Source organism: Ceratosolen solmsi, unplaced genomic scaffold (genome assembly GCF_000503995.2).
Source record: "Ceratosolen solmsi marchali unplaced genomic scaffold, CerSol_1.0 scaffold2, whole genome shotgun sequence".
Taxonomy (NCBI): Eukaryota; Metazoa; Arthropoda; class Insecta; order Hymenoptera; family Agaonidae; genus Ceratosolen; species Ceratosolen solmsi.
Genome location: NW_011948422.1, coordinates 6,302,641 through 6,323,651, shown reverse-complemented (window position 1 = coordinate 6,323,651; position 21,011 = coordinate 6,302,641). Strand labels below are relative to the sequence as shown.

At 29.4% G+C, this 21,011-nt stretch overlaps 2 protein-coding genes and 1 long non-coding RNA gene across 3 annotated transcripts; 2 read left to right on the top strand and 1 right to left on the bottom strand.

Annotated features, from left to right (window-relative positions):
• Positions 1–3,849: 3,849 nt before the first annotated feature.
• On the bottom strand, positions 3,850–4,432 carry LOC105361925 (uncharacterized). The gene is made up of 2 exons (XR_912859.1): positions 4,338–4,432; positions 3,850–3,910 (listed from the first exon to the last, which is right to left on the bottom strand). It is a non-coding gene; the product is annotated as an uncharacterized LOC105361925 (long non-coding RNA).
• Positions 4,433–4,728: 296 nt separating this feature from the next.
• Positions 4,729–6,817, top strand: LOC105361924 (V-type proton ATPase 21 kDa proteolipid subunit). The gene is made up of 5 exons (XM_011499232.1): positions 4,729–4,805; positions 5,011–5,059; positions 5,230–5,313; positions 5,745–6,144; positions 6,311–6,817. The coding sequence occupies exons 1-5, from the start codon at positions 4,739–4,741 to the stop codon at positions 6,344–6,346; spliced, it is 636 nt and encodes a 211-aa protein (XP_011497534.1). The 5' UTR covers positions 4,729–4,738; the 3' UTR covers positions 6,347–6,817.
• Positions 6,818–10,496: 3,679 nt separating this feature from the next.
• Positions 10,497–19,482, top strand: LOC105362051 (mesoderm induction early response protein 1). Its single transcript, XM_011499376.1, has 7 exons — positions 10,497–11,154; positions 11,247–11,431; positions 12,023–12,327; positions 14,952–15,645; positions 15,925–16,052; positions 16,713–17,219; positions 19,437–19,482. The coding sequence occupies exons 2-7, from the start codon at positions 11,258–11,260 to the stop codon at positions 19,480–19,482; spliced, it is 1,854 nt and encodes a 617-aa protein (XP_011497678.1). The 5' UTR covers positions 10,497–11,154; positions 11,247–11,257.
• The last annotated feature ends 1,529 nt before the right edge of the window (positions 19,483–21,011 follow it).

The window sequence follows — 21,011 nt, the reverse complement described above, 5'->3', positions numbered from 1 at the left end:
ATATTTCATACTCCTCTTTCATATTTTAAAAGAATGTACTTTTTAATCGCTTCTTACTTTTAATTATATCGTATAATCCTATTTTATAGTGTAACTAGATTCAGTAAATCATAATGTAACTACGACAGTTTCAAGAAAAATATTTATCGTTGCGTTTTTATGATAAAATTCTTTTAACCTTTAACAACAATTACATTATTATTAAATTATCTTAGTCAAATGAAGCGCCTTTAATTAATATTTTTAATAGTAATTAATTTATTTAGAAAAATTATTATATACTATAATAGATTTATAAAATAGAATAAATATTTTATACAAACGACTATAGTGAATTACACGAATCTTCAATGATAGATTAATAGGATGAATTTTATATTTATCAATGGTTAAACATTCTGAATCAATTACTTGTGTTACTTTTATTAAACAAAAAAATCACCATTTTCTTATTGTTAAAGACATTAGTTTAGGCAATTTTTGTATGAATTGAATATTCTTATAAGACGATTCAATAGAAGAAAAACCCGAATCACTTCATATAACGTATTAAAATCATTATTTAATAAATAATATCGATTAATTTTATATTTATAACAGAAAACATAGTATTTTTATTTTTAGTAAAAAAATCATTTAAAAGTTATAAATATAATGGTTTATATTTAAAAATAATTAAAACAATACATGTATTTATCAGATGAAGTTATATACATTTATACAAATGACTTTTCATTATTATGTTACATGAATATCTTGCATACTCTATTTTTTAAGAATAAAGATTTAAATTTTTCGCGATAACCAATGATAGATTAAATTTGTAATTTATTTGAAAATTGATGAAAATAGAAGTATGAATATTATAAAAGAGTAATTTATTATAATGAAACTTAAAGCACGAGGAATATTGTTTAATTTCCCTTTAAATTATCTAGTCGACGTAGAAGAATAATAGTTATTCAATATCAAGTTAGAATGTCTAGACAATTCAAAGTGTTTAATAATGTAAAAAATTTAAACGATAAATTAAACTTAATAGTTTACCGCAGTAAATAATCAGTTTCACGGAGTAAAAATAATATTTCAAATTGATGTTAAGAAAATATCTTCGTTATTTATAAAATATCCAATTTATGATTATCAATATGAAAACATTTAAATATGCTATAACTTACAAATACATTACAAAAATTTTTATGACTTTTTATTCATATAATATCTTTAAAGCGTTGAACATTTCGAACTGAATTGTATTAAAGTGAAAAATTACACTTAAAATATCTTTTATCTTTTATAATATTAAACTGTATTAATGCTACACATTGGTATTATCATTGAAAAAGGCTATTAATTTATCTTCAAGTTAAAATATATATTTAGGAGAAGTTGAAAAATGTGCAAAACTTATTAATGAACCTGATTCATTTGAGAAGTCAGGTGTTATCGGGTTTCAATATAAACTATCACGAAAAATCTTCGCGAGGTTACAAATTGTAGTTTATTTATTTTCATCTTTAATCAAGGTCAAGACCGATTGATTTTTTATAAATGAATGTTGCAATATAATAAATATTCTTTAGTGTATGAAAGGATTATCTCAAAGAAGAATCAAATCTCAAAACCGTTTTTTTTTTATTATTAAGCCTATTGTTACTTGAATTAGTTAAAACTTCATTTATATATATATATATATCTTTATTTATTCTTATAGTAGTTTTGACGAATAAACCTTACTAAATTTATCAAAATTAAATAAACAGAAAGCATTAATAGAGATTGGTATACATTCCTAAAAGATTGCTAATGGTATTGTTTCATTTTCAAATTTTATATTATCTTTTTGTATTATAAGTATTATTTATTTTTGCCCACAATTCTATATATAAAATGAAGAATTATATAGTAGCTGATTACGTGTTTTCACAAATCGTATTAAATAATTAATTTTTATAGATTAGTACTGCATACAAGACATATAAAATATAATAGAAAATATTTATTTATTATAAAAATACTGTTATATAAAAAATTGTGTAATATCATAAAATAAAAAAACACAAATTTAATGCCAGGAATTTGTTTTAAGTAATATATATTATAATAATAACTTGATTTAAAAAATGTTATCCATACATCTAAAGATATTCAAATCATGAAATTTATGTACATCTGTATTTTCTAATGATTATAAAACATAAAAAGTTGCGTTGATTATCATTTTGTAAAATTTATTTTACATTTAAATTTTTGCTGTAAATTATTCAAAGCTCTATTATTATGCTGATATATTGAAGCAAAAATATTTTAATTTTGAGGTTTCAAAATCTATTGCTATCTAAATTTTGCACTTCAGATTTACTGAAGATGACACATCAGAATTAAAATTCCAATGTCTCACACTGTATCTGCCATAATGCATATGTTTTTATAGTTGTATACTTTAATTTCTAATATTTCTTTTAATTTTAACTTCTTTACACGTGCATTTTTTTTATATATAAATGTTTCTAAAGGTAAATATTGTAAATCGTATGAAAAATTTAGAAAGTAATGGTTAGCGGCTCTTTAATTTAACGAAGAAAAAATGTTCAAATCTGTGGTAATTAATCTTATTTTCTAAAATTAGTCATTTGAATTAATTTATATTATGACTAAAGGTTCTGTATATAAATAAAAGACAAAATCCTTATTAATAAGAATGAACTGTTTTATAATATCTTGGAAAATAAAGTTGATATAATCATATTAACAAATCATAAACTGAAAATGATAAAACTTATTACATACATGTTTTTGTTTCAAACGCGATTGAATTTCTATAAAAATAAAGGGGAAAAATCCACTAATTAAAATTATTATATTATTAAGTTTAATGTTTTAAAAAAAAGTAAATGTGATTTGTTTATTTTAAATAATAAAATATTCTGTTTGATGACATCATCAGTTGATAAATTTATATTAATACTTCTAATAATTTCTTTAAGCATGAAATTAATAAAATGGAAAATATACAACTCTTAAAGGTATTTCATATTAAAATATTAAATTGTTATACTATAGTTTTTACTGTATTATATAAAATAAAGTATTTAATATTTTCGTATTACACAATAATATTTGTAACAACATAAAAGATTAATATACAAATTTGTTTATAAACTACAAAATTTATATTGTTTAAGATAAAATGGAAAAGGATATTTTCAACGATATAATATTATAAAGTTGAAAACAGGAAAACATTTTTTACAATGGATGCTTCTAATAAAAGATTACTAAATACTTTATACTTCCTCTTTTTTATGTTGGTGCAATGTTTATGATGTTACTTTAAACAAGTGATTTTATTCATTTTATATGTTGAAATTTATATGTTGAAATGGTATAATATCGCTGATTATTGCATTAATAAAAACGTTAGGATTTATTTCAATATTTTAAATTTATTTCGATTGTTCGTTAACACTTTAATTTTTACATATAAATTTTAATGACGCTTATTTCTGTTTAAAAATACATAATTTAAAATATTATTTTTAAGTACAAACGAATGCCAATTTGAGCGGAGTTTTCAAATTATGGACTGAAATTGTAATTGCAAAAATTTCAGATGTTTGAATATTTAAAATTCATCAAATATTCAGATGTTTGAATATTTAAAAATTAAATTTTATAAATTAATAATTTGCTACAAATATATTATTTATTAATTGTTTGAAATAATAATATTACGGATAAGGAAAGTATTTTTCGATTTTGGTAATACTTTTTGCTGAAGTATCTAGAGTTTTTTTTTAATGAAACCAAGATATTAGAATGCTTGATACGCCGAAGAAAGAGTTTTTTAATTAAATTCTATGCTCTGCTAATTTTTCTCTGCTCTAGTACACTCGACTTCAGTTTAGCTCTGCAAAAAAAATATTAATAAATATCCGAAGAAACATCGGTTAATGAATCATAATGATACACATTTAAAAATACGTATTCAATTGAAATAAAAAAAAAAATTTAATCGATAAATTAATCAATAAAATTACAAATTTGAAAAGCTTATTATGCAAAATGTTTATACATTTAATTATGAAATTTCATTGAATATTAATATCTCGAAAGAATATGCTAGACCAAATTATAGAAAAATCAATTCGTTTATATAACATATTCGACGTTTAAATATCGTTAAATAATATACTTGACAAATGCACAAATAGTACACAATAATTTGATCGTCTTTAACAATTGATTAACCATTAAAAATGGATTGAATTATTTTTAATTATTTATTTTGAATAATTTGTGAAATTTGAAGGAAGCGTATAATATAATTTTCTTACGTTCGTTAAATTCCTATATTTTCTGGAAAACGGCGAATGGGAGTGCAAGAAGAAACCGATAACTTTTGATTTAAATATTAGCGTAAAAATTTTAATGGTTGGCAATGACATGTCTTGTAGGTGTCAAATATTCTGGAGTAAAGAGGAGTGTTTGGGTGCATTTGAAATGTTGGTATTACTCGCTCGAGAGCTATTGCATGCTATGATGGTCGTCAGGTCGTCACATGACAGCGACGGTTGTATATCGCGGTGGTGGTAATTTCACACCCGTGCGGTATCGGACGAAAATCTTTGATTAAAAGATCATTAAGGATTTAGTGGCCTTGTTTAGGGGGGTAAATAAAGGCACCTTCGGTAATTTTTGATAATTTTTCAAGCTACAGGAGGATCATCTCGAAACCATGAAACTTAGATACGTACTTAGCACCACCTTCGCCAGCCTCGCTTCGACGACGATTCTTATTTTAGGTTTGTACTTATTTTCATTATTAATTTATTTGATTTTGTGTTTTATTGCTGAACTTTTTAATCGTGCGCCTACGTGAGCCTAAATTTCTTTGTATTACTCAATTGTTTTGATTCAGAATAATTAGAATGTATCGAGTGTTTTCTGCACATCGTCTTTTCTATTTTACTTGAGATTACATTACTGAACGATTAATTTTATTTTCAGTTCTTTATCATGTTTTCACTGGTAAAGGAGAACGTGTCAGTATTGGATGGTAAGTAATAATGAATGAAATTTTTATATTTGAATTAACAATGTAGGTTGAATGTCCGTCAAGGCTATTGTAATTATTGAAAATATTTTAGCGTGCTTGTGTACCCTGAACATTTGATTATTTGATAACATTCTAATATTGTGTAATCATCTATTTTTTTTTTTTAACAGGTTTCTTGAAAGTAGTTCCCCGTACATGTGGGCTACTCTTGGTATTGGTCTCACCGTTGCACTTTCTGTTGTTGGTGCAGCTTTGTAAGTTCATATTTTGAATTTCTATGAAAAATCAGAATTATGATTAAGCCTTAAACATTTTTAAGTAAATAAAATTAATCTTTTCTAAAACTTACATCGACATTTATCATAATAACTTTATGCAAATTCGATAGTTTCTATTATGTTTGAATAATATAAAAATGTCATATTATGTAATAAAAATAATTAGAATATATTTTTGGCAGTAAGATCATGTAATTAGGTATATTTCAATATCCGATTTTTGATTATTTTAAGAATTAATTTCATTGACTATTTTATATAATTTTGTGTAAAATTATATAAAATATTTGTATGTATCGATTCATTGATTAGGCTTTAGAAATTCTTCATTATGTAATAACTTAATAGTAATTTATGTACTTATATAATATATAGCGTTAAATTAAATAGAAAATATTTTATTACAGAGGTATTCATACAACGGGAGTCTCCATTATTGGTGGTGGTGTAAAGGCACCTCGAATTAAGACTAAAAACTTAATTTCTGTTATCTTCTGTGAAGCCGTTGCTATATATGGTCTTATCACAGCCATTGTACTTTCTGGTATGCTCGAAGAGTTCAGTGATGATAAGTTAGAGGAATCTATTCAACTTAAAGCTCAGAACTATATGGCAGGGCATCTTATGTTTGGTGCTGGTGTGGCTGTAGGCTTCGTAAATCTATTCTGTGGAATTGCAGTTGGAATTGTTGGTTCTGGTGCAGCTCTATCAGATGCAGCAAACTCAGCTCTTTTCGTAAAGATACTTATTGTCGAAATATTCGGCTCTGCCATTGGTCTCTTTGGACTTATTGTTGGCATTTATATGGTAAGTTTTAACATTTTTCTTAATGTTACACTCAAAACATATATTAAATTGTATAATAGAATAATGAAAATATTGATTTTCATCATATATTTGCCATATATTTTCATTTATTCCAATAATTTATTTAATATAAATTCTTTGATTAAGGCTTGGTTTAATTTTACAGACTTCAAAAGTCAAAATGGGAAATTCTTCAAACTAAGCTGATCTTCATAGATCGTATCTACAAAGAAGTATTACAACATTTGTTTTTCAAAGAAAAAGAGAATTTAAATAATTTTTCTTTCTTTAATAATTGACGTTGCATCGTATAAAGTAGAGAAAGACGGGTAAATGAATCATTGAACTCCGTTTAAGTATTCTCGTATAAAAGAAAGAAAAGTTATATTATATATCAATGAGCGGAGATTCGATTAATCTTTGACGTATTTCGTATGCAAATGAAGACAAAAGACTAGTTTATTGTCTTCGAATAATCTTGTCGCTTAATTTTGAGACAAGTTTTCGGTCTCAATTTTAACCAACAAATTTGTTGTCTTCTTGTTACAATATAATTGTTGTAAATATTATTTAAATCGCTAAGTTTCATACACTTATTTTTTCTGATAAGTCATAGAAATTTCTTTTTCATGTTGTTAAAAAAATTATATCAGCGTTTTGAGATATTATGAACAAAATATAGTCATTGTTTTTGAAGTGAAAAAAAGTAATTAAATTGCATTCCAAAATAATAAAGATCAATTTTGGTGAGATAAAGCATTTTAGTTTATCAACTAATGTATGTATTTTGTATAAACTAACTATAATCATTTTATTCGCTTTAAGATGCATATATAACAAAAAATATATCTATTATAAATGTAAATATGTTATTATAAACCAAAACAAAGGCACTTTATAGCTTTCGCAGTAATTCATATCAAAATGAATTCATATAAAGAACTGGCCTTCACCATTTATTAATTATAATTGTAATTTTGTAAACAATTACAATTGTAATTATTAAGTAGAATAAAAATAAAATTTGATTAAAAAGGAGAGTAATTTTATTTGCTCAGTAAAATCTTATGGATATCCTTAAATGATATTTTTAAATCAATTACATATTCATTAAAACTTTTCTCATCAATAACTTGTAATAACACTTAATTTTTTATATCTTGCTTAAAAAATCAAAATTATAAAGAACTTGAATCGAGTGAAGTATTATTGATAAAATTTTATGATTTATAAATTGAGAAGTAAAATTATAAAAGTAACCAATTTTAAAAAAGTTTTGGCTTGCTTTGAAGGATCAAAAATATGATGAAAACTTCGATTCGATGACGTTTGTTTTATTTTAAACATTATATATTATTGTCTATTTATTTTTATTATGTTGTAGATGAGAAATTCTATATAGAAAAATATAATGGATATAATCGATGTTCATCAATTCAGTGTTTTAACTAGACAATTACGAAAGGTGGTTATGAAAATTTGGTATCTCTTTTATAAAACTAATATTTTTTAGAAATACATTCATATAAATTATTATAAATTCGTTTAAAGAATACTAAGATTTGTTAATAGATAAGTTCACTTTTTATTGGACAGAGGTTTATTTTATTAGACTTAAAAATCAGTTTTTGTATTGTTACATTGAATGAAATTCAAATTTCTATCCATTTTACGTACAATTTAACAATTTTCGTATCTCAGGTTTTATTGTTAAAATAGTACAGGTTACGATTTTTTATTTAACATTAACATCAATTTTTGTTTGAATGTATAAGATCTGTAAGCTTAAAATTTTTCATGTTTATAATCAATCGTACTATAATGATTCATAGTTATCTGCTAATTTCAATATATAACAATTGATGTGCTGTTAAATATATTGAAAATGTAGTTGTATTACATTATTCTGATTTCATCAAAAACTTTGAATGTATTTTTTCTATTACATGAAATAAATAAATAAATAAATAAATAAATAAATAAATAAATATATATATATATATATATATATATCAGCCATTAAGAATTTAAAATTTTAACTTGGTGTCATATTTTCTGGAGTGCACACGAAAACCTTCTGACTGAAATAAATTATCGTTTGGTTCTGAAAAATCTTATGGCTCTATATTAAAAATACACTACAATAAGGACTGGTTTATAATGAAAGTTATATTTAATTTTTATCAAGAGTACAATGTCACTGGGGAAAATCATGCATTGAAACAAGTATTTTCCTATGAGTATTGTTAGAAAAATAGAAATTAGTAAGTAAGGATATGAGAATTAAAAATGAGGACAAATTGGTTTAATGTACGTGCACGAAATATTAAAAATATTAAAATAAATTATGATAAAGAATATTATTTTATGTGGCATAAGCAAGTGAAAGTATAATTATGAGTAATCTCAAAAAATATAGTAATCAAATAATATTTTCGAATGTGAAGGAGGATATTACTTTTTTTCTTTTATAAAAACAATTTATTTAAAGTCTATTTGTTTCAAGTAATTTAAATAAACGATTATTGCTATCAACGTAACACCGATCCTTAGGAAATGCCAATAGTTATAAACGCTGATTCATGCGCATGTAATGCCCAAGGTAAAATTAACCAAAAGAAGATGAGTGAACAGTGACGCTAATGTAGTAATTATTAAACAGGGAGAGGAGGAATAAAAATAACACCATTCGATATGTAATAGAAAAATCCAAACAATAGCGTTCGAAGAAAACAGTTCATCTAGCAGACAAAATAAGAAGAAAATCGTGCAGAAATTAAATGGTAGACAATGATGGACAGAGCTCGGACAATTAGAATCGAGAGCAGAGTCATCCAACAAGAGGGTCAAGAGGATTTTTAAGCATGCTCCGACTATTTTGCAAAAATGGGCAGAATTATAATGGGATAAGGGGGACGTTAATGGCAGGGCTCGGGAAAATTCATATACTTAATGTTAACCTGCAGAGCACGAGCAGAAAGAAAGCTGACTAATCAACTAACTAGAATGGGTGTGTCGGATACCAAAATAAATGCTTTTCATTAAGCTCGGCTACCAGGTAACCAACACCAGCTAGACTACGAATAAAATCCACCTCCTACGCAATCCCCCTCCTCTTTCCCAAGCAGAATCGTGGCCGATGTTGGCTGATGAACCGACGGATTACCGACGGAACCTCGTTTCTTCTCTTTCTGTATACGTAGGCTTGGACGAGCCTTGATCGTCATTGGTACCTGGTGGTCAGCGATCGATCCCTGTCATTGGTCACTAGTTACTGGTCACCCGTCACGTGTTACTCGTCCTAGCTGTTCTAGCGCTAGCGCCACGACCAATGCTACTTAACTTGGTTTATCTCTGTGTCTTCTGGCGCCAGGCTGCTATTTTTATTAAGCTATCGGGTTAAAGCCGGTCTGTTCACCTCCTCCCAACCCGCGCACGATATTTACATCGGGGAAATAAAGAAGCTTAGACAAGTCGCCACTGGATACGCTGGTAGGCCAAAAAATACGGTTTAACACCGTGACTGATGGCTACCGACCGACTGCCCTAACGCATTTTATATATGCATATATATATATATATATATATATATAAATGTGTGTGTGTGTGTGTGTATAATATAAAAATATTTTGTGGCGTGAAATTATCACACATTATATATACTATTCGACCGAAAATGTATGTATCCGTAGTCAGGAACCGAAGGATGTGTAGTATCGTGTATATTCCCAGACAAATGTTACTTTTCCCTTTTCATATATTAATTTTCATTAAACAAATAAAAAAAAATCATCTCATTCGTTGAGGATGTACGACAAATGAGTAAATATGTCATTTCAATTAATTTGCTATTGATCACACGCACACACACCAATAGCCTATTTGCCCATGTATACGAACACGAACACGCGAACGCACACCTACGCTCTTATAAAACCGACAATAGAGTTTTATTTTTCGATTTGTGTCTCGCCGTCGAAATGTACGTCAATCCAATAAAGCTGGATTACCGTTGATTATTCTGAAATTATAAATATAAAATGTCGACAAACAGTATATATATATATATATATATATATATATATATTACGTTTTATTTGGAGTTGCCACTTAGATTTAATGGAATATGGGAAAAGTGCATAAAAATAAATTGTGATGCATATATCTACATATGAATATGTATGCGCGCGCGCGCGCCCGCGCCCTCCCACACGAATGTATAAACATGTACACAGGACATTAATGAAAATATCGAAGAAATTAGAGTAGTAATAACTTTTAATTACAAAATATTAATGTTCGTGGATGGATGTGCTTTTTGTAGTATTAAAAAGTGTAGCCTATTTAGAAAAAGATAATGCATTGGGAGGGAAACAAGTTGGCTGACTTTTAAAAATCGTTTTCATATTTACGTATTTACGTTCCTTGTCACATAATCGTCAGCATATTTTAACCGTCAGCCTCACCGGTCATCGGACAAGAAAAAAGCTCACGGAAATCGCGCGCGCATCGTAGAAGCGGCGCAGCCTCCAGTTGTTTAACTATTGTGCGGATTGGTGCGGATATCGGACGGAGTATCAGCTTTATTATATTCGAAGAAAGAAGCGCAAAGCAGCCGTGAGTAATATCTTAGGAAAACGGATCGTTGGATGTTGCTGCTTGAATCATGAGACGAGCCGAGTCTCGACGGTTACACAAGTAATGCACTCATTGTTGCGACAAGCTGTTGTCGTGTAAGGATATACGCTTGGCGGCTCCTCGAGATACCCGCCTCTTCGAGGTTAGACATTGGGCTTTTGGTTGGCTTTGTTGACGCTACACCGCGGCAAGATGACGCGACGACGACGATAACAACGTCGCCGCGAATCACTTTGTGAACTCCTGATGTTTGTGGTTAGGATGCTATTGTTATCTCATAATTTGGCAGAACTTGTACTGTGATGCTATAGTAGCTTCTCCAAAGCTACCCAACTTCCTTGAACCAACTGTTTTCAGACAGAGTGTAAAGTGGTATGATTATGTTTATGACTTTTGGGAGGGATTCACGTTCCTCGGCTATATTTCCTTATGCAAAGTATTTTTTTCTTATTATAATACCATAGGCTAGCGAACGATGAGTCGGGATGAGTCTCGACGCTCCAAACGTTGTAGAGCTGACCGGGACTACGAGATGGGTCCAGCTACAGGTATTATGGTGAATGATTATGACGATGAACGCACTTTAGACGAAGAGGAAGCCTTAGAAGGTAGCGAGGACACTCACAATGAACTGTCGCATCTTCAGAAGGTAATACATCGTTATTTAATAACATTGTTTTTGATGTAAAATAATGTAATATGTTTTGTGAGTTAGGTTACTTGTCTTCGTTGAAATTTTTCATGTCATCATTTTATTACTTCTTGTCAAAAGTAAAAAGAAACTAAATCATTTTCAATTAACAAAGTATTAGAAAGGTTATTTTAATTTCAAGATTATTTTATTGTCAAAGTATCTAGTAAACCTATACCTATAAAAGCCTTATCTATTATCTTTATTAGCCTTGATATGACGTTTCAAATAATTATATTATTTAAAAAAAAAAATTTTTTTTTCTTTAACTACGATTTATTATCTTCAAATAATACTTGAAATTTAACTGATATCCATAAGAGAATATAAAATGTTTATTTTACCTACACCTGCTTATTGTCCTTCAAACTTGTAGTTGGATTTCTTTCTAGCTAAATAATTCAAGTTCTTCAATTTTCAACTTCAAGCTACATGATCTCATAGAAATATCTTCAAACATCCAGTAAATAATAATCGATTACATTTTGAAGACATCTATTGTTCCAAAAAAATAAAGAAAATTCTTTCAAAAGCTCCATTTTCTTTCAGGAAAGTGATATGCCATTGAAAGATCTCCTTGTAATGTATGGCTACGGTGACATGTCTTGTCAGGATCCAAACAAGGCTGAGGATGAGGATGAAGATGAAGAGGAAGAAGACGAGGAGGAAGAAGATGATGAAGACGAGGATGACGACGATCCAGCTAGTTATGAACCTGATCTCAAACAGTTCTATACTGAAATGGTGAAAGGAGAGGAAAATTGTGCAAATGTTAAGAGATTGTCATCTATGAAAGCTGGCGATCCTACTAGAAGCAGTGAATCTGCTACTCTCACACTCAGCATCAATGCACAGTATGAAATTTTTTGAATTTTATATAGATAAATAAATATTGGCTTAATGCTTTTAAATTGCATAATAATTTATTATTTAGTAATTTAAATTAAAATCTAACGAACTATACAAATCATAATTTATAATAGATATTCTATACAAACCTTCAATAAATTCTTACTGTATTTATACATAAAGACTATAGATAGCTCAGCTAATGACAAAAAGGAATTATTTTTTATTATATAAATACATAGTTGTAAAATTATCTTATAATATTTAAAATAATTTAATTTAGTCTAAAATCTTTTTGTTATTTTTTGTTGTTTGTTTTTTTTATATCAATGTAACCATAATTTAACCTCTCCAAAGTAATATAAATAGTAATTTAAATTACATGTTCTTCGTTTAATCAAATTTCAATATCGATTTAAAAGTTATTTAACGGAACATAATTTAAAAATATTTATTTAGAATATAGAGTGGTCGCGATAGAGATAATTTTCAATTGTAATTTATGTATTGTATAATTTATATTTTCATTAAAAATTTAATTATCAAAGAAAGATATTACAACTTATTTTGATTATTAGACTTGATATTTAATGCTTTTATATTTATCTATATTAACTTTGTATTTTTTTATTTGAACTGGCTTATAATTATGACTATTACCATTTGCCAGTACGCTACAATGTTATAAGTATGAATTAAACTTGAATTTTATGAAATTTATAATATTTGTTTATTTCTAATTAGCTAACAGTGCAAATAAGACTCCTACCTGAAACTCTTTTTCTTAAAGCTTATTAGTATATTATTAAACTATTTATGTCAGTTCAAATATAAGCTTAAATTTGTAAATCATAAATACTGTCACTTGATAAACACTTTGATGAAAATAATTTTTCCGAGCAAAGGAATAAATAAATGGATTGAAAAGGATTTACTTATACTAGTCATCATTTTAATATCAATCACAGATTAGATAAAAAATATTTTTTTAACTCAAAAAGGGACTATATATATATATATATATATATATATATATATATATATAATTAGTTTAAAAGAATGTTCATTTTTATTAATAATTATAAAAAATTTATCTTGTACATCAATAAAATGTATCATTAATATTAAAGATATTAAATTTAGAAAAAAAGATTAATGAAAAAAATGGAAAAATAAACAATATATAATCTGCTTACATAAGATTTAAATTGTAACAGATATAACAATAAAAATCTCATAGAAATATTGAAGTTATTTTATGTACTAATGCGTTTTTTGTATTATATTATGTTGTTATTAATTTGCAATAGTTAAAGTTTTGCTAAAACGATATTTTAATCAAAACCATCTATTAATAAGAATTTTATTAATGTTCAATGAATAATGATGTTCCGAAATTAAGTTAAGAAATTAATATAAATGTATAACGACAGACATTCTTTAATTATAATTATATATAATTATATAAAGTATATTATAGATACAGTGGCTTAACAAATTTAATTTTCATCAATTTATTATGAAAAATATGACAAAAATTTGATAAAAGCTGTCGAATCTCTAACGATTGTTTTGTAATAATATACGTTTTAATTTCATTGATTCATTTTTTAATAAATTGTACTGATTTGTCAGTTCATTATTAAAAATCTTAATGCGTCTATGTTATTTCATAAGCATACTTGAAAAAAAAAGAACACAAAACGAATGATAAAATTTTGCGTAATATGATCATTTTAGATACATTGTTATTAATAGATCGATACAAAAAATACGCAAATGTATTTTATTTGCATAATATATTTTCGGTGATATTTAAATATTAAAATGAATTTAATTGTAAAAGATGCGCGCGTGTGCAAGTTTCGTGTAAACATACACGTATGTACGCCGTATATTGATGAGAATATGAAAATATATTTTTCATATTCTAAATATGCAAAGGAGGAGGTAGAAGAAAGTAGGTTGCGAATATTAAATATGTATTTTAGTATCCGATTTCTGTTTAATATTCAAATAATAAGTCTACAGCTACACTGTGTGTAAAAGTATATAAAAATGCTTATTTTAAGCGTGAAAAGCGAGTATATTATAGTATTCGGTATATTCAAGCATTTAATTAAATATTTAAAAATTGTAATCTAAAAACTTTTGATCAGAATTTACGTGAATTTCTTAAATTTAGTAAGTTTCGATATAAATTTAATATATATTTGGCATGTCGTATTAGTATTTCGTGTTAATAATAAAATAAAAAATGTTTATTCATAGAAGCTTTTATTATTTTAATTAATTTGTAATGATTACGCATGGCAATACTTAGTTTTTTTGTAAAAATAATTTTCAACAAATGTTTACATTATCCAATGGTTCGTCTGGCCAAGAATATTTATTTTTTAATTAAAATATTTCGGAGGTTAGTTTGCCATACTTACTGTATATTTATATCAAGTATAATCATCACATAAGCTTCGATAAAAAAAAATTTAACTTTTCATATGCACATAAACAATTATGTCGATAAGATTTTTAATTTGCTGGAAACAGATTAAAAATAAAAAATAAACAACTAAACTGTCCGACTGCCTATTACGTGCATATTAAACAATATATGTTCTAAAATTTCTAGCACCGCCGCAGCAAGCGTGGACTCGAAGATTGAGGACGGTGCGGATGTGTCCGGGTCGACCGTCGCCGATGGCCAGATCGTGGCTGCGGACGTTGCCTCCGTCGTGGACAGCGCCAACGATACCCCGGGCGCGACTGTCGATGACAACCCTGGTGTTATCGGCGGTGTTGTCGTCGGGGGTGGCGGCGGTGGCGGTGGCGGTGGTGGCGGTTCCTCCCGGCTGCTGCGCAGTGTTTCACGGCCCCAGAGCGAGGAGGAAGAGGACGATTGCGACTACAGTCCAGACGAGGAAGAGTGGAAAAAGACGATTATGGTTGGGAGCGACTACCAGGCGGCGATACCCGAGGGTCTCTGCAAGTACGACGATGCGTTGCCGTACGAAAACGAAGACAAGATGCTGTGGGATCCTTGCCACATGAATGAGGACGAGGTCGAGGAGTTTCTCGATAGGGCGCAGCTGCCGGTGGTGAAGGGCACATCGTTGCCGAGCGGCATTCACGTAAGGGACGACGAGCAGGCGCTCTACCTCCTGTTGCAGTGCGGTTACAACCTCGAGGAGGCGCTTAGGAGGCGTAGGATGAACGCCCTGCCGGCCACCGAGTCGGTCAGCCTCTGGTCCGAGGAGGAGTGCCATAACTTCGAGACCGGCCTGAGGAACTATGGCAAGGACTTTCACCTCATTCAAAAAAATAAGGTGATCTCGGACGACGAGCTTTCTGCTTTGTAATACCAGACACGAAACCTGTATCATTTATCCGATTGAATAAATATTTTTTACACGAGCCTTGTAGTAAATCCATTTCTGTTAATTATCCTCCACTTTTTCTTTTTTAAAGCTCAGACACTAATCGTCGCATTCGTTTTAAGCGATTTTATATATTTGCTTATTTTTGTTTTAATTATTTTTTTATTGTTGATAATTATTGAATGGCGATTGGAAGAATAATATTTGTGTTCATTCTCAATTGAAAAGGTGAGAACGAGGTCTGTTGGTGAACTCGTGCAGTTTTATTACTTGTGGAAGAAGACTGAAAGGCATGATATATTCACTTACAAGGCTCGCCTGGAAAAGAAGAAGTATGCACTTCATCCTGGCATAACGTAAGTTAAAAAGTCATCTTTATATTTAATTAAAAAGATATTGAATCGTCAGTTAATGAAATTATTATAAGAGTGTAATGAATTTTCCCGATAAACAATCTTTTATTTTTTTAAGTAATTTTTAATGTAAACCAATAAAAGATTTATGGCAAATATTTGCACCGATGCATTTGAACATTTTTTTTTTTAGATTTAAAGATATATTCTATATATCTAATTATTATAATAAAAATGTTGATATTAATTTTATAAGTTTCTACTTACCATGGTCTTCGAAAAAATTTTTAAAAAAAAAAAAAAAAAAAAAAAAAAAAAAATCAACTGTGACACCACACGGCAGAACGTTTACAAATGGAAAATGTTCTTTTCAATAATTACTTAATGATCATCAAAAATAATTGACGAATATGCCTTATACATTAATATGTAATTCGCCATATGAATTGATTGACGAATGGATCGATGAAATAGTTAAGCCATAAATGAATTAAAACACCTCTCATCTAATGCTGCCTTGACGACGTGCGTTCTATCGACTATTAATTTTATCTTAAAATAACTAAAATTTTGGAGAATTTTATCATAATTAATTAGAAGACCTGCATTGGTCATTATCGCGAGTGCTATCGTCAATTAATCTTAAATTACTTTGGTTTCTAGCGATTATATGGACCGATTTCTGGAGGAGCAAGAAGGTGTACGTGACCGCAGCAGTTCGCCCAACGTTCATTGTCTACTGTACGGTGACGCGAAACGGCAGAGGACCAGCGCGAACTCTGCGAGCAACGAGGATCAGCAGCCACAAGTCCAGACTCAGGTGCAGCAGCAGCAGCAGCCCAAATCGACCCTCGATAACTGGGACGGGGCTGGGGTGAACGCGACGAGCGCCTCCACGTTGCCGGTTACGACAACAGCCGAGGCTCCAACGTCCACTTCGGTAAACAGCGGAACCATGGACTCCCTAGCCGTAGAACACCCCCACAATGCATCCTCTCCGCTCGAGATTGGCCTTGGCCTCGAAACGGGCGCAAGCGCGATCGCTAGCAGCAACGCTGTTACAGTCACCCCTTCATTGCCATCATCCTCATCGTCATCTGCGACTGCAGCGGTAGCAGCGGTGGCGGCGGCAGCGGTAGTGGCACAACAGCACCAGCACCAGCACCAACATCAGCAGCAGCAGCAGCAGCAGCAGCAGCAGCAGCAGCAACAGCAGCAGCGCAATCACCACCAACATCATCATCAACACCTTCACCATCACCTGCCCCAGCAAGCGGCGGTCGCAGCCGCGATAAATCATCAGCAGCCGCAACCGCTTCGGAACAACTCCCCAGGCCTCCTTAACAATAATAATGAGGAAGAGGCATCGGTAGCGGCCGGGGCTCGATCGCCCGAGAACATTCTTCCCCACTTGCCGCCTTAGCGCCCCGCCTTCTTCGCTGATCCGCGATGGGGAGAGGCGCGTTGAACGCGGCCCATCCCTCCCCGGTATCTCTCTCACTCTATCTCTCTATCTCATCTACCCTCTTTATTCTTAATCCCGCGTTTCTCGATGTCTTCTCGTCTATTTAGTACACGATATCTTTCCTACGTCTATCGTACCCTCATTTTTCTTCCTTTCCTCTAATATAGTACACGCCCTCGTCCCTATCGTCAGTTGATTATTGAGAAAATATATAAATATATATGCGCTTCGACGCACTGGAGAATTTTCTACTGATGAGCACACACGCTTTGGCGCTACAACGACGTTGTTAATGGCTTCATTTAGATTATTATTATTATTATTATTATTATTATTATTATTATTATATTTTATATAAACTGATTTGATACTGTTTTACACGGCAGTTGCTGACGACTCGCGTTGGATCACCGATACGAATGTGGTTCGTGCCAATCAAGGGAACGAAATAATATTCTTTCTATTTACTTTATGCTCGTGAGTGAAGAATATTTCTACTTTCTTGGAAAACTGGGCTATCGTCATTGAATTGCTCGCGCGCTCAATCGATAATTCAGTGGATGTGAATGTCACTTTTTTATTCGTTACATCAGTGTTATAATACCTTTAAACGTATTAACATTTAGTTTCGTGTTAATTTCCAAACATTTTAAATTTACTTATTAATGGATTAACTTGATGTTATGCCTAAATAAAAGTAAAAACTGCAATCACTTCAAAATGAAACTAAAATATAATCAGCTTGAAAAGAAGAGTTGAACGAGTATTTTACAAAGTGAATACAAATTTTTTATTTTTTAATATATTATTATCAATGAGAAAGATCATTTTATAATTTAAAGGTTTATAATCTGTTTTTTTTATCTAATTAGTATTTTTATTTTTTTTTTTGCCACACTGTATACATATATACATTAATACCAGTACATATAAATATTTTTAATAATTTTGTTTATAGAGAATTTATTTAGAACATACATTACCAACGGTTATCTTTATTAATAAATGCACGCTTTAATGTCGAAATATATATTTTGTAATTCATTATTAGATTTAAAATTTATCGCTATTAAACATTATATTGGTTTTAATATATTTTTTAAAAATAAAGTTAATTGAATGTAGGATATATAAATTAATGATCATAGAAATTGTAGCTGAAATAGCTGTAATCGTGTTATTGTTATATATTGTAAACCTGTTACAATTATAAATTATAATTACTTTCTGTGTATAAATTTTATGATTTTTTTTTTAATTGACAAGCTATTATTGAAAATTAATTATTAAATAATTGAATTTAATTTCGGACAAATGTTCCGATTTTTCAATGAACTGCAATCAGTTTCGAACCAACTTCTTCGAATTTTTGTAGGCCCTTTAAACATTTTTCATCTTTGTCAATACTCTTCACTTCCTTTGCCCTCGAATTATGCGAAATAGATTTTTATTGTTTGGAAAATCGTGAATGTATAAATTAACATCGAAAGAAGCATTATGTGGGTACGTAAATATTACAGAATTGACGATTCGATTCTGTAAGTTGGGGTAAATACTGGATATTGAAAGGCTCTTGTACTCAATGCCAATAAGATGTTGGGTATTATTTTGTTTTTTGCATTAATACGAATAATGTGTGAAAGTGGGATGCAAGCCTTTTATAATTGTATAAAGTGTCGTCTAATGAATTTCTATTGTTGAAGAACAATTCCATAGTAATTAGGCAGATAGCGAACGAATTAACACTCGTTTACGAGTTTATGACAAAGTAATCGGATCAAGGTCGATAGTCGACCTGAATTTCCTAAGATAATTGCAATCGCGCTAGAAAGGTAATTCATTCTTGGAGATATTGGATTAAGGGGTTCCTTTGTTTTTTATATTACATCTGACTAACACAAGTAACAAGATGTGGATTATAGAGAAATGAGCTTGGTTTTTAAAGGATTGTTCAAGAATGCTAAATAGTTTGAAAATTTTGAATAACACATTTAAAAGAATATTATTAATCTCATAAAATCTCCTATTCACAAGTAGTAACGAGGAGTATTTCGAAATCCATTATCGATATTAAGAACTTGGTTCGAGTTGACAATGTCACAACAGTATTAAATCAGTTTCACTGTAGTTTAATATTGCAGCACTAAGCGTCTAATTGTTATTCCCGTTTATGCGTTCAATAATTTACAAATTATTAGTCTAATCATTGTTATATCTTTTATTAGATTGTGAAAATTTTTGAACAATAATTTTTATTACTTCGGTAGAAAATTCTCTCATTACGTTTAAGCATTTATATAATGTACACATGCGCATGCATACGAATACACGTAAGAGAAATTAAAAAAGAATAAGAAAATCGTAACCATTGCATTCGTTAAAGCAACCTGGAATTATATTTTTCTACTGTATCACTGTAAGATTTCATTGTGTCTGTCATTAATTGAAGTGATTGCGAAGCGAAATAACGTTTGAGCCGACATATTTTGTGTAAAATTCTATAAGGGAAATTACAGTCGAAACTTGACTGACTATATAGAGATATATAAATATAAGTATATTATATGGCACGTTTAGCGAGTCGAGTTAAATTAGAAAAGCATAAAAAAATATAACTGCAAGATTTCCTTACAATGTAATTAGACACATAAAACGAGGGCAATATTCACGCTACACGTACGCGCTCATGCGTGTGTCTACTTTCAGTTATACGTGCAGAATTACACAGACTTGCTACCCATAGATACAATATTCTCTTGTACAGGCGCGTTGTAATGATAATCGCGATATAAAATTTTTTTCGAAATATACGTCTTTGTTATAACGAAGATAATCTTCAGGTCGATTATGTTAATAATCTTTAAGGGAATTCGCAGCAACGTGTTTTTTTTTTTTTTTTTTTTTTTTTTTAACTGTAGTTTCCTATAAGAGAGTTCAATTGTATTGAAACTGGCCGTATGCGTCAGCACTTTCATCGATTCCTCTTTTTCGACAGACACTGTGATGTAAGAATCATCAAAGTAAATGAAAGCGTACAGAATCATAGTATTTTTATAGTATTTTTTTTATCAACCATCCTTTTAATTTAACACTTTTAGGAAAATAAGTCAACAAAAAGTATCAAAGTGACAAAACGCTTTATTAAAAAATGTTTATTTTCTAATTTGTATTGATCGTCGGCAATAAATGCGCTATCGCATAAATTTCGAATTAACGAAATGTCGTACTTCATCATATTTTGTTTTACAATCCATAAATATGTAATATCATGCTGATTCGCTTTATACTTAAAATTCACTAGATACAATACACATAATCACATTTGAATTTATTTATCATTTTATACAATTCTTACAACGTTTTGGGCAAATAACAATAGATTCACCGCAATTAATTGTCATAAGTAATCATTGAATTATAAAAAAAATACATCAAAATGTTAAATAACAGAATTAATCCGCAAAAGTACAAAAGCGTTTTCGGAAAGTCTTAAACCA

What these genes read in the sequence shown, in the direction of transcription:
- LOC105361924 (XM_011499232.1), top strand. Translation starts at nt 4,739, where the DNA reads ATGAAACTTAGATACGTACTTAGCACCACCTTCGCCAGCCTCGCTTCG. An exon ending in GACGACGATTCTTATTTTAG is followed by an intron (nt 4,806 to 5,010) that starts GTTTGTACTTAT and finishes TTTTATTTTCAG; the next exon opens with TTCTTTATCATGTTTTCACT. An exon ending in TCTGTTGTTGGTGCAGCTTT is followed by an intron (nt 5,314 to 5,744) that starts GTAAGTTCATAT and finishes ATTTTATTACAG; the next exon opens with AGGTATTCATACAACGGGAG.
- LOC105362051 (XM_011499376.1), top strand. Translation starts at nt 11,258, where the DNA reads ATGAGTCGGGATGAGTCTCGACGCTCCAAACGTTGTAGAGCTGACCGG. An exon ending in GCACTTCATCCTGGCATAAC is followed by an intron (nt 16,053 to 16,712) that starts GTAAGTTAAAAA and finishes TTTGGTTTCTAG; the next exon opens with CGATTATATGGACCGATTTC. An exon ending in CACCAGCACCAGCACCAACA is followed by an intron (nt 17,220 to 19,436) that starts TCAGCAGCAGCA and finishes TGTGGATTATAG; the next exon opens with AGAAATGAGCTTGGTTTTTA.